Genomic DNA, 18,933 nt, shown 5'->3' on the forward strand with positions numbered 1-18,933 from the left:
TTATTCAATGGGCCCCGCTTTACCACAGTGATTGCAAACAAATACATGTAATAGGCAAAAACACAGTGATTCAGATCTACAGACATTCAGATCAGCCTCAACATTAAAAGGACCAACAGATGAAGTAAATAACATTGATGCATACAGTGCAATGTTCTGCCTGGACTTGGAGCTGGGCTGAGTTCCCCCTGCGTCCAGTTTTAGCGCTAAACTAGTTATATTTGTCCCCCACATATCCCCGTACTCTACGCTCAGAGATGATATTGATCTTCTCATGTGACTCTGTAAGACAGCAGTTCAAGCTGTTCTGTTCATTTCCGTCTAATCTAATTGGTGAAAGCCCACTATGCAGCAATGACAAGCAGTGACTAACACACTGATCTTCCATCTTTGTCTTCAGCTGCATTCATCTTTAATTCAAGGCTTCGTTCCTCTGTTTGAGAATTCCTTTTCTTCTTCTTGTTTCTCTAACACTAACTTTATTTCAGACTCTGCGTGAATTGCCTGATGAGCCGCTGTGCACCACTAATGTAGAAATGATATTCTGGATGATTAATGTGTATGCCATGAGTGGTGTCTCCAGCAGCAGCAGGGAAAGTTAAAGTTTCCTCTCTGAATAATAACCCTGTGTTGAATTTATACGAACAAGCTCTTTTTTTGTTGCCATCTGAATCAAATTACATCCTCTTTCCCCTCATAAGTGGTTTGTATTACCTCTGAAATGATGAAATGAAATCTGGTGTCAGGCTGCTACTGTGACTACAAACACACTCTCCCTTTGTTGAATGACAGGGTTTAAAATAGAGGCTCGGCATTTTCTCCCAGCTAAAGCATTCAACTGTCATAGTGAACTGTGCCTCATTGATCCAATCCAGAAACATTAAAGAACGAGAATTCCATTACTGAGAAGTATACCTGAAGTAACTCTCACAGCCAAGGCAAACATGATTCAGCATAGACATTAACACAAGTAGTGGAGTCATGTAGGATTAGATGGATTTCAACACATGTTGTATTTATGAGTGTCCTTCATTTACTTTACCTTCATTTGAAACAGGCTCGTATTAGAAGCAGATCTTTATTTTTAATTTACACTATTTACTGTCATAACAATAATTCTTTCTGTTTTCTGATCTGCTTCTGTTTGAATTAGCTGGTAAATTAAATTCTTGAGATATTTTTTCATCACATTTTATCAAGCTTGACCACATGTGGTGAAAGTCTTCTTCCTACATTTTTCTTCTCATTCAACTTTGTTACATAATCTTCATTCACAACAGATTCTCCCATCAGATGCACCACCTGACTTGATTGCTACCTCCTTATCTTGGTCAGCTTTGGACCCACAACATTTCTCACCGTCAGCTTTCTCAGGACTCGTGTCCTCATAGCATTTTCTGTTGGGCAGAAAGCTGCTGGCTGTGAGCTCAGGAGTGCAGAGAGAGAGAGAGAAAACACGCTGCACGTGCGTCTTGTCTCTCTGACAACAATATCGAAAAAGCCGGCGCTGTATGATCGACACTGTGGTTTACTATCTGTTTTTTATTTGACATCGGGACATCAGAGCGAGGAGGATGTGGGTGATGACATGATCCATAGGAGACAAAAATACAGTGAATACGATCGCCTAGGCCAGGAAAAAGAAAAAGAGCGATGGTGACGTCACCAGCTGCCACAGACGCTCGCTCCTCATCAGGAACAATTGAAAAAAGAGAAAAATGTTTTCCCTACAATTGTAATAAAATCATAATCATTGTACAGGTAGCTTCTGAAGATAGCTCATTGACAATTGTGAAGATGAGTTCATTGCAAGTAGATGTTCCTGAGTCGTCAGAGTTTTGACATACCGTGTCCTTGATGGCTTTGGAATTCCCTAACATCCTCAGTTTGTTTTACCAGCTCATGTTATGAGCAATCCCAGGGACAGCATCATGAACTACTGAACAGATACAGACACAGATACACTCACAATAAGACATAACAGCAAGAACATATGGTGTTGTGTCCTACAACACACACAAACAGAGACATTCTGCTCCCATCTCCAGGTCACACATCTGGCCTGTGTGTGACACTGATGTTCAGTGTGAGTCACGGTCTTGTGCCAAAGCTTTGAGTGTTTGAACTTTTATGTAAGGCTAATAAATCTCAAGACGTTCTCAACGTTCTTTGTAACAGAAGAGTTCAGGCCTGTAGTATCGTGTTTTTGTGTCATCAACCATTGTGCTGTTTAATTGCACTGGAGCTGAAAAGCCGCAGCTGGCTGTTCTGTGATTGTGTAGCTGAACCCTGATTCACACTGCTATGATGTGTTCCAGTAAAAACGGAATTTCAGACAGCCATCATCTGAGAATGAGTTGCTGAATACCAGGTCTTTAGTGGAAGAAACTACCTAATCCACATTCAACTCCATCTCACAGTGTTTGGTAAAAAGTATACCCAAGTGTCATACTAAAAGTAAAGATATGGTGTTAAAATACTACTCTGATGAAAGTGAAAGTCACCCATATGAATAGAGTTAAAGTCCTAAAGTATCTGATATTAGATGTACTTCAGTATCAAAAGTACAAGTAAAAGTAAATGATACATATATTTACAGTATCTGAGATTCAGCATTTCTCTGATTTTCGGAATCTGTGTTTTGTTTTGTTTTTTGCCAATGAAATAAATGAATTTAAGAATGTGCTGCTTCGGCTCCGATGCAACGCTCTGCAAAGTAACTGGTAACCAAAGTTGTCACATAAATGCAGTGGAATAAAAAGCACAATATTTGGCTCCAAAATGAAGTGGAGTGGAAGTCTACAGTAGCAGAAAACGGAAATACTCAAGAATAGTACAAATACTTCAAAATTGTACTAAGGTTACTAGTTGCATTCCACCACTGTAATTAGTAAATGAACTTGGCTCAGGTGCCATCATGTGAGCTAACAGTCTGGTGTGGTCGTGTGGCCCTTCATGGCGTACAGGAGGGGCTGGGGTATCACAACACTTAATGCCAACTTTAGGTTCTTAAAGCTGCTGGGAGGGTTGTTGTCGTTTTAGCTAGCTTCCTGTCCGTTTTGCAGTTAGCGTCCCCTCCCTCCTGTCTGCGTCACCACATGGACGTGCAGCAGTAACCATCAGACAGAGCAGCAAACAGGAGGATCCTGCTCTGTGTTCATGAGCAAACAGGACTGCCTCTTTATGGAGTTCTCTGTCCTGATTGGATAAAGAGTGCAGGGATACCAGAAGATGTCTGTTCCTGCATGAGCAGGAGGAGGAGAGACACGTTACTGACCAAACACTGTATAACCCCTGCTGGAATGTAGAGCTATTTAATACTTATTTTAATAAGCAGATCATGTTTACAGTGGCTTTAACAGTTTTCCATACTCGGTACTATATATATAGCTTTCTTTTGAATGCAAGGCTCAACTCCCTGGATGGTGTCTTTATTACCATTGTCAGTTTCCAAACTGGTATTTATTCTAATAGCAGCACTGCAGTTATTTGTGTGATGTCACCACAATGAGAAATTCCCTTTGACTGAAACCACAAGTAAGATTGTACAGAGAACAAAAAGTGCATGATTCAAACACAGCTGAGTCATCAGTAATATCATAGAGAGCAAATAAACACTGATGCTCACAGTGCAGAGGAATCCGTCCTGCAAACACATGGATCTGAATTCATTCCAGAGCTCTGTGGTCCAGCACTCACACGACCAGTTTCATCAGCGAGTCGCTGAGGAGAGAAGAACCAGAGCAGCTGAAGCACAGGGTCTATGGAGGAAAGGTTAATAAAGGCTAAGATAACCACGTGACTGAAAGATGAAAAGGCAGACGAGATGAGACAGGAAAGGCAGAAAGAGGGGAAAACAGATTGGCTGTGTGATCAGGACCATTTCAGTGTGTGCCTGTGTGTGTGTGCGTGTGTGTGTGTGTTAGTCACCCTGATTTGGATGTAGGACTCTTGTTACTAGAGGCGAGTGAAGGCCTCCTCTCTTTCTCACAGTCCGCTGGCCGGCATTTCAGTGTCACCAACAGAGGCACCAAATTGGAGCAATTTCAGAACATCCGCCTCTGGCAACAATAGCTCTCTGTTTCCTAAGGGCTAAATGTCTTCACTTGGAGACACTGAACACACACACACATACACACACAATTGAGACTGAATGTTGCCAGCTCAGCTGAAAGATATTTCATAATGAGTGTATTCTGACTCTGACTTCTTCAGCTCATCCAGTGAAATCAGTCAGGTTGGCAGGCTGCTGTGAGGGTTTTTGTCTCCATATTGTGGGTGTCTCTGCAGTCAGTCACTGGCACCACTGTTGCAAACACAGCGTTAGCAACATGGCTAACGCTACCTGCCTGGCTACTGTCCAAAGCAAAAAACAACCGCAAGCATCCCAGTTTGAGCTGGGAACCCTGATCTCAGGGCTGTGAAAAGGCAGATAAAACAGCCGGTTGTAAAAAACAGCAGGCAGATTTTGTTACTTACTGAGCCTTGCTTCTTTTTTGCCTCCATCATCCATCCTACACCCAGGACAGCTGAGATTCTTTCATGGTTATCTAGCGACCTCCTAGATCTTGTGCAAATGTTATGAATGTTGTACTGAAGCTTGACAAGATCATTATGATGGGTGATTTCGACGTTCACATTGATGATCCCTCTGATTCACTTGCCTCTGACTTCTTAAACGTCACTAAATCATTGAACCTAGTGCAACACGTTTCTGGTCCCACACTCTCGATCTGGTTTTAATGCTTGGCCTGTCTCTGAATATATTACACATGACTGACTTAGTCTCTGATCATAAATGTATTATTTTTAACACAATTCCACAGTCTATAATAGCCTCTAAGAAACAAACTAGACAGTCTCACATCTTCAGTGAGCACTCTGCAGCTAGGTTTTCAGCTATCTTCTCAAATGTTTCTATTACAATCCCCTAACATTAAGATACTGTTAACTGGTTTAATGAACAGTGCATCTTAGCTCTGAATACAATAGCTCCATACAAAACCAGACTAGCCCAGTTTCTAACAAATACCGGTCGTTAGTCACATATCATCCCAGTTCTCGCCTCCCTTCATTGGCTTCCAGTTAAGCACAGAATCAATTTCAAAATTTAGTTAATCACATATAAGGCTCTGCATGGTCTGGCACCTGCATACATAACAGAATTAACAGAGCCCTTATTGTAGTAGCCATCCTCTCTGATCATCTGATCAGGACTTCTGTTCCCCGTTCATATTTCAAATCCAGAGGTGATGGTGCTTTTGCGGTGGCAGCTCTAAAACTTTGGAATGGCCTTCCCCAGTCCGTCAGACCTTCAGAATCAGTTTGAAACAACAGCAGAAAATGCATTTCTGTAGGTTAGCATTCTCATAAATTCTCCCAGCTTTGCCTCACTTTGTCTTCAGCTCTCGTCTTGTACTAAAACATGTTGAGTTTGCATCATATATGTGTTTGTCTTTGAATGTGTGTTGTATGATTGTTTGTTCGTAGGGATGGATGGATGGATGGATGTACACTGGGTTCTGACTTGTTTATGTGAAGCACTTTGTAACTGTGTGTTTTAAAAAGTGCTATACAAGTAAAGTTATTATTATTATTAGTCACTGATAAACAGCTCATTTTCATGTGAGATAAATGAGCAAGAGAAGTGTAGTTCTTTTTGGCGTTGGGTTTGATGTCAGCTTGTTGGATGTCAGCGTCTTAGTGAAGTCTCAAATCAAAAGAGAATCAGAGTTTTAAGTAGAACAAAAGATCTGCTGCAGCTTCCAGAGATCCCTGTGTCAGATTTAGACTGGTGCCTCTACGGTCTCTACAGTCCTCTAAAATGCATTAATCATAACTTCAATTCGCAACCGCAGCTTCCTTCACTAATATTGGTCATTTGCCCCCTATGAAGAGCTAAGTATTAAATATGAAAAGCTAACTTGCTTTTGGCAAACTGTGGGATGGATAACTGCTGTCAGTGTCCAGTGCTTTACAGAATTTCCTTTTCAAATTCATGACATCAAGGACTCTGATATCCTGCACTTTGATTGAAAAAACATGCCATTGATTCTTAAAATCCCTCTGAATTTAAAACAAACTCATTACTCACTACATTTTGTGTACTGACGTGGCAAGAAATTGACGTTTCTATTCGATCTATAAGTTTAGTCAACATTTGATTTGGGGAGTTGGGGTTTCCATTTGCCTTCAGGGCACTGAATGTTGCTGAGTAGGCTGAAGTTTCAGACAAGGAGATTTTCAGAGCTGTCAGTGTAGAGTATAGAGGAGCTGCTAATGTGCCTCAAGGCATGTAAATGGTTGGCATGCCAGCTACACTTCTTCTGGCATAAAATTTAAGTGAAAGTACAGTATGGTACGCTATGAGGATAAGTGTTGAGTAAGTAATGATAAGTAATGTTTTATTTAAGATAGAAGCTGTACAGGATAAACCATGTAATAGTGAGGGGCCAATGGTATTACAAAGAGTTAATAAGGCAGGTAAGACAGGTAGCTACAATGACAGGGTGGTGGAGGAGAGATAAAGACCCAGGGAGCGTTACTACTGCTGTATTGTTGGTTATCTGATCAGCAGTATGGGACAATTACAGGCGATACACCCGGGAGACAAGCCAGTGTTTTTATCAGCACCATCAGCCTGCGTGCGTGCGTGCGTGCGTGCGTGCGTGCGTGCGTGCGTGCGTGCGTGCGTGCGTGCGTGCGTGCGTGCGTGCGTGTGTGTGTGTGTGTGTGTGTGTGTATTCACAGTTGTCACAGACTGTCTGGGCAGTAAACTTTCATCATTTAGTTCTAACAGGATCCCCAAAAAACCCAGAAACAGGTCTCATCTCAACTTGGATTCAGTTTTATCTTGACCTGCTGCACCTGCACTAATGAAGCAAAGCCTGTAAGATAGTGTGGGCAGTCAACTGGACTTATAGCCACACTCACATGGTGTACTGTTATTTCTGCAACATAGATTACAGTCTGTGGAGGGTAACAATTGTCCCTCCCTGTTTCCTGCTGTGCTGCACTTTGCCTAGATGCCAACCATCAACACTGTACATATTCCACATCAGAGGTGTCCAAAGTCCGGCCCGCGGGCCAATCACGGCCCGAGGTCAGATTTTATACGGCCCACAGGCGTATAAAATGTTATTATTCATGGCCCACCAGCAGTGTGTAACAGAATGAATAAATCGTACAGGTTCAAAATGCAATTCCTCTTTTCACACCATGGTGGCAGCACCACTCTGTAACTGTCTGGCAGTGTGAACCATGCTGTGACCCCTTGCCGCTAGTCTCTGCCACGGCGACTGCAAGTAAAAAGTTGATAACGAGGGCCGCTGTGAGGAAATTGGACTGTTTTTGACCCAGAGGGGACAACCAATGAAAGAACTGGCAGATACTGTATGGCTGGCAGATTTGGCTTTTTTGGTTGAGACAACAAAGCATCTAAATACGCTGAAAGTTTTCACCCATTTTCCAACTTGACCATGGTCATGGTCCTTTTCATATTGGTCCTATATACTATGCGGACTTTTAATCAATCGGTCTTTATTTGTGTAGCGCCAATAACAGAAGTTATCTCATGACACTTTTGAATTGGAGCAGGTCTAGACCATACTCTTAATGTAATTACATTTACAGAGACCCAACATTTCCCCCAACTGGACTAATATTATTACATTTACTATGTCATGTAACACATTGCCATCAACCTTGCCCGCTGGGGTCAACAATGTCTTATATATGACCTTAAAATGACGTGGTTTACGACGTACTAAATATCTGAGTAGAGACTTACTTACCCTAACCCTTTTTTCCCAGAAGGAAAAGGCTTTGCCAATGAGGGCTCAGTTGCAATTGTATCTCTCTAAGCAGCTTTCTAATCCAGCCTTGAACTGCTGTGTCTTTATAGACTTTGTAAAATAAGTCCAACACTGAATGTCTTTTGTGGTTGTTTACCCATTTCTGTGTTAAAACAAAGTTATTGTTGTTGTTAGCATTATTGTTGGTGTCCACTGGCTATCCACTCTTTTAGTGTGTTCATGCACAATACTGCTGTCTGGTGTTTGGTGCTGGTAGCTTACAGTTGGTTTATAAAGGCCTTTTTCATGAGAATAGTTCCCTGCTGCTGCTGGAAAAGAGCTCTTCAGATTTAAAGGCTAAAATGCTCTATATCTCTGAAGGAACTACAGATTTGGGCCACGGGTGAATTCTGTCATATTACACACACTCATTTGATTCAGTATTCTGAAAAAGATGTTGATTCTTCCAGCTTTTACTATATGATCAGACACAGAAGAACACAAAAACATTCTAAACTACACGTTTTAAAGCTTATAAAAGAGAAATAAAGGCGAACATAGCCCAAACATGTCTGGCCAGATCTGAATGGTTTCAGGTTGAGAGTTAGGCCCACTGCCACCATTTATTCTTTTAAGTGTTTTTTCTGTAGCCAGCTGTTGGTTAGTAATACCTGTGCACTATAAATTACAATTTTAGGTCACTAGCAAATGTTTGTTTTACCTGACCATGCCGTCTGTCTTCAGTAATAACCAGAACTGTGCAGTATGATCTCTATAGAAATGTTGTTGTATACTAGATCACCAGCCTATAGACTGTTCAGCACTACCCAGTAAGTAAAAAAAAAACCTTGTGTATTTCGTGCCATCAACAATAGTAACAACATAGACAATGAGTTTCATTGAGCTACTTTGCTTATATTCTGCTTACCTTGGGAGCAGAGATAAAGCTTTCACTGTGGTAGTTTTAATCAGACACAGGGACCTTGAACTTTCTTTTTCTCACATTAGCTATTGTCCTTCCACTTGACTAGGAGCAAAAACTTTGGGCTGGTTCAATTTGTCAGGCCAAGTTGGCAGGCCATTTAAATTGGCTGGATGTAGAGGCATATATCAGAGGTGACACCCAGAGAATAATAGCTGTGATTCATGCGACCAACTCTCTTCCCCCACTTTCTTACTTTCTTTATCTCTGTTTCTCTGGCTCTCATCGCTGTCGCTTCTCTCTGCTCACACTCATTCGAGCCACTCTACCCTTCCCCTCGTTCTCATCCTCCCTCTCTTTAATGGCCCTAACGGAGAGAGTGTGTCATTAAGAGAGTGAAGATAGGGTCTGCTTGATGAGATGGGTTGGCTTATTGGCTGACTGGATTGTCGTGGAGAAAGAGTGTGTCTTTGAGATTAGCCACTTCTCTCCCTCCTATTGGTCGCACAAGCAGATACGAAACAACACATCCACCTGCTCATTTTTAGCAATTATGGCAACTGAATGAACCAATCCAAAGGCACATTTACACCCCCTGCCCTTGTAGCAATCAGTCACACTGGTTGCTACAACCAGTGAGAACAGAGTAAGAATATTTCAACTTTCATCCAAGTCCTATTAGACAACCTCTGCCATGCAAACAGCGGGGATCCAATTCAGAAGTCACCAAACTGGACGCTCTCCATTCCTCAACTGCCCTGTCAGGGTCTGTCACGAAGGGAATAGGTGACAAGGTGGCGGAACCCAATGCCACAGAGAATATGTTTGACTTTTTGCCAAGAAGAGACCGCAAGAGGTAAAACATAAGCTCCCTCCAAGTCTGCCGCACTCATGTAGACTGGATGGGTAAACTCACATGATCCCATCACTTTCCTTGCAAGAGTGAAGAGCTGGTCCACTGTTCCACAACCAGGACAGAGTCCACACCACAACTATAACGACAACGATGGTGGCAATTGCAACGCTAAAATCATGAAATGAAATCGCTGAAATCAAGGCCATTCCTCCCAGCTCTTACTTTAATTATTGCATGGTATCTTACTGTCTCTATGTAAAGGTCAAATGTCTGACTGACTCCCTCTCTCTTTGTCTCTCTATGTCTCTCGCCCTGTGGCAGGCCGGCTCCTCAGGCTTCGTCAGAGCAGGGCAGCAGCAGTGACAAGAAGGAACGTCCCATGAGCACCATGAGCGAGGCATCAAACTACACAGGTGGCTCCGACTACAGCACCTTCCCTGGCAGCCCAGCCACCACCGTCAATACCGCCACCACCACCTCCACTTCATCTACACGGGTCAGTCTCCATTGAAACAAGCTATGAATCTTAAGCTTACCTCTGGTGAGCAGGTTAATCAACATTCTATATTAGAGTTCATTATAACATCACGTCATGCAACATCATGTATTGAGCATCATAAGGTTAGGTTTAGGAAAACATGGTGTTTTGGCTTAAAATAACTACATTTCCTATGTAACTTCAGTTATGAATGCACTTATATTACGTGCACATGTTAAGGGAAACACACCATCAGCTTGATGTGTGTAAGAACACACTGTTGTTGTCTTTGAACAGCCAACCTACTTACACGCTTATACACAACCCTTTTTCCTGACCCCTTCTTATGCATAAGCCATCTCTTAATTGACTGTCTTGAAGTCGAGCTGAAACGGGATTCTTCTGCATATTTACATGCTTCCTGTAAAAACAGTCAGGTAGGGAGGGACATGTTATTGTAGCCAAATGTGCTGAATGTGAGTTATGCCCCCTTCATGCAGCTAGTTACATGTCAAAGTAGCCAGCTCTGTCTGACAGGATCACCAGGAGGTCCGAGAGAAAACAACCGATTACAGTAAGTGATCAGAAGGCTGGCATAACAGGTGTAGCTCCTGGCAACCTGGGGCCTAACATTAGTCAGCTAACAGGACTGCTACCATTAGCTGCATCACTAAATAAGCAAGCGGTAATTGTCTAACAGCAGCTAAACTCTGTAAACCACCTTGATAGCGGATTCCCTGTCGTCAAACTGGCTGCAGTTTGTCTCTGAGTTTGTGTTCTTCCGTATTTTTGGGGAAACTTTGGCATATAGGTGCACGATGTGATCTAAATGGTTAAAAAAAAAATTCTCTTAGATGCAGCACACCAGCTGTCTAATTTAATGAACACTGGGTGTGTAATATAGACAGGAGTTACAAGGTATGGTATTTGATTTCTGTCAGTGCAGCTCATAACACTCCTGATAGAGTTGATTTGTTGTTCCCATAATGCTGTGCTGGGGGCCAACCTCAGACATTTAAAATGGTGAGTTGTCACTGACTCCCAGTACTCAGTGACTGTCTTGGAAGGTGTCCATGTTGTGTCATTAGCTTTCCTTTCATGCTGGAGAAGTGAGGGTATGAAGGAGGATAGCTCAACTGTATTAGCAGCGAGCGTATCATCTGCACGGGTCACTGCACTGTTAGACTAAACAGTGTGTCCCTATAAATGCTTAGTAAACCTCACAAACACACACAACATAAATATGCATGGCTGGATCAAATCAAAAGTTCTGTGCTTCCATGAATAAGTGATGCTCATACTATTATTACTTCTGCTTACACTGGCCAAAAGAAAGTATAACACCGCATATCTTCATGTATTCATGAGAAGTCATTATTTATGACTGAGCTGTACGGGTCCTGCTCCGTGCCTTGCCTGAGAAACATTCAAAAAAGAACAACACACAGACTGTCTAAGGAAGAAGCATTTATCTTATGAATAGGGTCAAAACAGCCAAGAAGAAGCTGAGAACATTTTTAGGACATGTGCGTGTTTTCTTTTACTTAAAATGCCACACAGTGACAGCATGCACACAAGTTCTGCCCGACAGTGATCCAGTGAAGGAGAATATTATACTATAATCTGTTCAAAGATTAGATATTAATCTCTCAATAGATATTAGACCTTTCACCTTTCTTGGAAATTCCTGTGAATTAGCGCAATGTCCTCCTCTTTGATGCCTATAATAAGTCCATCTGTAGACGCACGAAATCTGTTGAAAGTGTCGTGAGTCAGTGCAACAACATGATTGGCTGATACGTTTCCTGGTTCAGCTGTGGTAAAGCAGATATAGAAGGGATGTGTGTCATACACCCACTATCTCTGGCGTTACAGGTCTTTCTATCCAAATGCTTTAAGTGGTTTGTCTCCTCTCTTCAAACGTCTCGGGGGTAACTCCCTGAACCATTATCATCTCCAGTAAATTTTATGCCAATCCAGCCATTAGTTTCTGGTGTAAAAGCTTTAGAGGGAAAGTTGTGTGCTTAAAAAATCAAACTAATCCAGTGGGAAGTAGAAGTTGTCAGTAGACATTCAGATCTGATGATGGTGCCAGAGGGCAGCCAAGAAATGTAGGAACGTCACTCTTGTATGATAACTTATGGTTAGTGTTTCAATAGTAACACCATCTGATTTGCAAAATATACACTCAAAGACCTCCTTGAGTGTTTCTGCTAATGACTGACATAAAAGAGATTTTTATGCTGCAGTGCTGACTTTTCCAGTAAGTGAGCCATGATGTATGTGGGATGTGGAGTATGCTTTGTTTAATGAGCTGAATACATCTGCCTCTGTTGTTGCTTTTTATAGCAGCTGGAAAAGCTGCTGTTTCAGTATACAAGCCTTTTTACAACCAGTGCACCAAACACGTCACGTCAGATTGTTGCGTTGAGATCAGCGGAGAAAAGCTGATATATATATTTTATTTTTTCTCTCTCTGCATCCCTTCAGTTCTCCCTGTTCTGTTCTCTCTGTAGGAGATGAAAACACAAACATTATTTGGGCTGTTTTTGTGTTTTTCATAGAGTTTAAGAGCTGCTTTGTTTGACTTATATATTCAAAAATGTACATACAATACGTGTGATGTAAAAGTTTCTTCTGTATTCCTTTAATCTCTACATGTACTGCCACTTTATGTGTTTAACAGCCCTCTAGGTCTTCCAAAAAAGTTCACAACTTTGGAAAGAGGTCCAACTCCATCAAGAGAAACCCCAATGCCCCAGTGGTCAAGAGCAACTGGCTTTACAAACAGGTACTGATCTGGAGGAAGTCCAGTCGATGTAATGATTATGAGATGTGTTTGTGTGGGACTAAGAGAGGACAGATGGAGGACGGGTGAGGGACTGTGGCCGGGCAGAAGATATGAATAATGAAAGGTGCACATACGTAGGTGAACATACTGTACGGTATATAGAAAGTAGGATTATTATTCACTGTGTTTGGAATGTTTCTTGATTTATTTTATTTCACCACAGTAGATATCATGAAATAGTAAAATATTATAGGAAAATACTGAAAATAAGTATTTTCTTTCTTTTCAGGATTAAGATTAGAAGTGTCAGGATATGGTTAGTTTAATTTAGCATAAAGACTGGAGGCAGGGGGAAACAGCTAGCCTGGCTCTGTTCAGAGTTCAAAATATACCTGACAACACCTCTAAAGCTCAGTATTTTTGCGTCTTCTTTTTTTTTCGCCCTTACCACAAGATTCATCACAGATTCATCACATTTCAGCGAACCCTTTTTCAGAGCTGCAGTATTTTAGACTTTTGAATTGTGCTTTTTCTACTGTGCTTACAGAGAGCCATTACTAAAGTATGAAAACCAGCTCACAGAATTTTAATAGCTACTGTACCTGCAGGATAATGATATTACTAATGCAAATTGATTAGAAAAGTCTGCACAGTAACAGTGATATATCACAGTCAGAAACCTTGGAAAATGGTTGGCAGCAATGAAAGATTAATTTGTGGTGCACACTGCTATGGTCCTTCAATTTCCTTTCAACTGAATCTTTCCAATCTTTAATTTCAAGTAAAGCCAGGAATGTTTGTGCCTGTTTCCCTCTGAATCTTATAGCCGTGGCCTTGTGCTTATTGACAGACTTTGACTTTGCTTGTAAATGCACCAAAACTACTTGGTTTGGGATCAGATCATGGTTTTGCTTAAATTAACTACTTACTGAAAAGAGTCGACATTGACTCTTGGCCTCACATGGAACTCTGATGCCTGGGTGAGAATCTCATGAATGACCCACCACGCCCATCCCTGACCTGCTCCCAGTGCAGACATTCTGGCTCTTCATACGGGTATACTACCCTCACCCACTGACCTCTAGTGGATGGGTGGGTCTATTATACGCTTTGGCGTGAGACTGGGCTGCATCTTCATCATTGGTTTTAAATAGAACTGGATAGTGGACCCAAAGATGCTTGCCATTTAGTCCAATGAGAATTGCTAGCCTTGCCCATAAACCAAAAACATTTTGCCGTTTACTTCCTGGTTGTGAAGCCCACTGAATATGTGCAGTAGAGTTGCTGCTGTCGGCCCAAAGACTTTACCCTGTAATGACGTCATAGATTTCTAAATCGATTTTCTCGGTTCGAGGAATGCTGTATGAATATAAAACCTCCATGGATCAAAAATTCATAATCAAAAAGGTCATAATTGACCTTGTTTGCAGTTCTTCATGTCCCGTCAACAGTTTTACAGACGTCTCGTAATGGTAATCTGTGGGGAACTTTTCACTGCAACACTGTGAGTGGCCACTGGACAAAATTAGAAGTGAGGCTGAGCGGCGCCTTATTATCCAGGTCTATAATAAATTTATAATCCTCATACATAGCTAACTAGCTAGCTACATCGGGACATAAATATGGCCACAAAAATGATGACAAGTAGCCCATGAGTGAGATGACACAGCTGTATACTGTGTAACTCAATTCATAAGTCTATATATTTCTTCAAACCTCATGAAAAGGTTTCTACTCCCACCAACTGCTACCAATACGTAGAGACTGTCTGACATTAACACAGTGTCAGGCTGAATGAGACCTCTAGTCCTCTGTGTTGTTTGTTGGGTTGGAGACACTGGATCCTGCTGCAGCTGGTGAAACTTGAGGAAAAGGGAGGATCCTGTCCCTGCTGCGGGGCTCGACTGGACGTGAGCTAACCTAGCTTGACGCTCAGCTTGTTCTCTCATTACCTTTCCACCCTCTCGCTGCAAGTTGAGCAGTTTTCTCCATCTGCTGTGGGTCAATATTTCAGTTGCTGTGAGGACCTCTGACCATCCCTGAAGACAGCCTCATCGAGTCCCATTCAGCTCAGCTTTCAGACCCCAGTTAGAGCCGCTGTCAGTAACCTCCTTCTCAGCCCCAGCCCCTGCACCGCTACTCACTGTATTTATGTTGAGACGAGAATCGATTCACTTCACACCTGCACTTGCCCACAGACCTGTCAGGCAAGGTGTTCTCTAACAGAAGAAATGTCATCAGTGTTCACCCACAGCTCCTGACCTCAGGATCTGTGGCCGAACAACACACATTGCAAACAGTGCTAAAGATCCAAGGGAGCAAATGGTCTCGAAAAATGTGTTTTTGTCACTGCAGTCATTACAACACCGGGGAGGGTGGGAAAAAAGGAACCGGAGCAGTAGTGTAGAGAACAAAGCACAGGCCTTCGCCCCGAGCACCACGGAGGCAAATTTGTCACTACGTTATGAAGAGATAAAACACAGCAATTTGTCTCAGAGGAGGAGATAGAAGCTGGTTAATAGAAGCAGCCAGAGGGAGAGACAGCCAGGGTGTCAAGAGGAGGGAAGTGAGGGGAGATCAAAAGAGAGGAAAAACTGTGTGTGTGTGTGTATGTGTATGTGTATGTGTGTGTGTGTGCGTGTGCGTGTGCGTGTGCGTGTGTGAGCAGCAGAGAGAGGGGGTATTGTTCTCTGTAATGACTGACTGACTGATGTGTGTGACCTTTGACCCCTATAGGACAGCACGGGTATGAAGCTGTGGAAGAAGAGGTGGTTTGTTCTGTCCGACATGTGCCTGTTCTACTACCGCGGTGAGCACACACACACACACACACACACACACACACACACACACACACACACGCACACACTCCCACACACACACACACACACACACACACACACACACACACGTATAATGAAGGCTGTTTAATTAAATGTCTTGTCAAATCAAAAGCAGTCCACAGTGAGTGCAGGTGGAGTTCATGTTTTGTTCAAGGACACTGAACGTACCACTCATGTTAAACTCTCCATTACAAGTGATGGAATGTAACTAAGTACTGTACTTGAGTATAATTTTGTGGTGCTTTTGTAATTTTTACTCACAACATTTAACAACTTTAGTTACTTTTAAAATGACATGCTGCATCAGAGCTAAAGTAGCACATTTATAAATGTATTTATTGTATCTTCAGTTAAATTACAAAAAAAACACTGATTCAGATCAGTGGAAAAGGCTGAATATGAGATCAGTATATACGTACATGTAAATATATGTATAGTTTACTTTTAGTCATAGTTTTTGAGGAGAATTTGAAACAGAAAGATAGTATTTACAGTAATACAAAGGTAATCATACAAACTCAAAAATATGAATTTGATGAGTATATATCTGTAACTGAATTAACAAGCTGTCCCCACGAGCCCTTACATGTTTAACAGGCGCAATCAAGTCTTATTACAGCTTATTATGGACACACTTTTTACCAACTGGAGTTCAAAAAGAAAACTATTATATTAAAAACCCAAGTGTAAGAGCTATGTATTGTTAATAGGCCCCATAGTGGCAAAATAGACAGCGGCACTACTGACTTTTGAAAATCACACTTTACATTGTTTTTCCCTTCATTTGTCACCAATCCATATGTTACATTACCAAACATCTCAGTTCAAAGAAAATGATGCACAAAGTCATTTGAATATTTCAGTATTCTAACTACTTTGTGCCTCCTAGCACCATATATTTCCATTACAATATGACTAATGCTTTTTAATTTAATAAGATTAATAAGTTAATGACTCCATATTCACAGTGGAGGTGAATGGCATTTGATTGTGGTGCTTCAGATTGGTGGTCTAACAAGCAGATGGAAAAGTGCTGTTTTTATCACTTAATCAAGAGCAGTGTAACAGGTAATATCAGGGGTCAGGAGGTCAAGTGTCCTCACCAGTTAAAAGTAGTCGTCCTTGCCTTCACCCACGGTTGTGACTCCCACAGTGCAGCACCGCTCATTTAGAACCTTACGTTCACAAAAGCTCATCTGTTCCTCCTACGTGTCTCCGAAAACCCTTGAGAGAGATTTTTCCATCTCCATAAATTGACAAATTAGTCGCTCCTAGAGCGCAATCAGCAGCCGCTTTCATGACAAACCCAAGGGAAAATTGGATGTTTATTGGCTTAGTCAGCCAGAGACGAGTGAGAGGAGGCGTCCTCAGGAAGGACAATGACGTGCCTGGCTTTCCGATAATAACCTCTTCTTTTTCCATTTTTCTCCTGCCTGCTCTGTCACTTTATTGTAAGTACCTTCTGTCACTCAGGTTGGAAGGTGTTTGTAGAGTTTGGAGTTGTACTTGGTTTTGTCAGAGCAGGGACGATAACACCATCCTCAGTAAGTGAAATGAAAAAGTAACAAAAAATTCAAGTTTAGCATACTGCAACTGCATGTGTGAAAATTTTGATAATAGTAATTTAACAAAAGAAAAGTAAAGGACAACACTCTCATCACACTATAATAATCATTTAAAATGTACGGTAAAATGGGTTGCACTGAAGAAAAAGGATTATATTGTTCTTCTGTTATATATTATATAACAGATACAGATAATTATAATATACACATTCAGGGTACTAAATAAAGTGTGCACATACAATGACTGGAAAACAAAAGTTTGTCACCAGTGCAGGGGAATTGGCTAGAGGCTGAACTGGTCACTTCAGACGGTTCATCTGTGAGATATAGTTCGACTTTAGTTTAAAACATTCAGAAGCTCAACTTACATTATCAACACAGTGTGAAGAACAACAGTGTTGACGTTATTTCAAAGGAGTCTATGTACTGTGTTGCAGTGTTGCTATGGAGTTAGCATGCTAACCAGCTAGCCCCGGCCCATCCTATCTTGTAATACCAATTTTTACCTCAAGAGGTGAGATACAAGGTACAAGGTCATTTATTCGTCATTATACAACACAGGTTTATATAATGAAATTAAAGTTTGTAAACTCTTTAATGCTAAACAAATTACAGAACATATACACAGTTATTTATATACAAACAGACATAAACACGTAGTGCATCTTTGCTGTGACCGGGAGCCTTAAACCAAGCTGGATCAGAATGGCTCTTACTGCGACCTTCTTCCTCCGTGGGGTGGTCAGACTGGTCCCGCCTTCTTCTCCAGTGATGATGACAGCATTTCTGCCATGGGCAGGACGTGTTTCAGCAATAGAGCCGAAAAAATGACGGTCAAAAAAACTAAAATGTAACATAATTTGGAGGAGTTACCGGCTGCTGCATCGTCATGTGTCACTGTTGCCACAGCAACAAGATTGCCCCCGGAGTTTTAGCTGGGAGATGTAAAAGCAGTGATTTCGCTACTAAGTCTAATACATCAACAAAATAAACTCACAACATGTCAAGAATGGAGATATTTGTACTACAATTCTGTCTGAATTCAGGTTCTTTCTTTTACCGAACCAAGACGAGTTTAATCACCTCCCTAACCCATCGTAAAACACACTTCATTCAAACTGGACATAAACTAAATAAAACTCACCAAAACAGTCTTGACTCTCTCTCTGGCCTCTGCCGCTTCATGCCTCTCTGGTTTTGTTTTCTGCCTTGGCCTGCCTTGTGCGGTTGCTTTATTTTTGGATTTGGATTTCTTCGTTGACTTTGGTTATCAGCTTCATTTCATTAAAGCTCGCTTCTTGTTCCTCACATGCCGGCTTGTGTGTCTTGCGTTTGGGTCCCATTCTGTGTGAATTCTGACGACAGCAAGTGTTCATATTTTTGGAGTATCACAGAATAGACAGATATTATAGAACACACATTATATGTGATGTAGAGTGAGGCTCCAGGTGACATTAGGTGTCTGTCAGTCATTTATGTGGATGGAGTGTGTTCTTGTGTGTGTCCTTGTGTTCATGCAGTCATACAGTCACTGCTAATGAAAGCATAAATAAAAGAATTGTATAATATAATTGGAAGTGCAGCCTGAATGCCGTCCCCACCACAGGATGAGTTTCTGCCATCTTTTCTTCAGATGCTGAGGGGGATCCAATGGATCAAATATTTAGTGTGCACATACGCTGAAT

General features: G+C 41.6%; 1 protein-coding gene across 1 annotated transcript in view; it reads left to right on the forward strand.

The window, feature by feature from the left end:
* The window catches only part of LOC141008430 (pleckstrin homology domain-containing family A member 5-like), a 236,955-nt gene that overhangs the window by 168,499 nt on the left and 49,523 nt on the right, over positions 1–18,933 (forward strand). Inside the window, exons 6-8 of the mRNA XM_073480795.1 lie at positions 9,893–10,067; positions 12,736–12,840; positions 15,577–15,649. Coding sequence (XP_073336896.1) covers positions 9,893–10,067; positions 12,736–12,840; positions 15,577–15,649 — 353 coding nt within the window. The remainder of the gene's footprint in view (positions 1–9,892; positions 10,068–12,735; positions 12,841–15,576; positions 15,650–18,933) is intronic.

This window comes from Pagrus major, chromosome 14 (assembly GCF_040436345.1).
Source record: "Pagrus major chromosome 14, Pma_NU_1.0".
Taxonomy (NCBI): domain Eukaryota; kingdom Metazoa; phylum Chordata; class Actinopteri; order Spariformes; family Sparidae; genus Pagrus; species Pagrus major.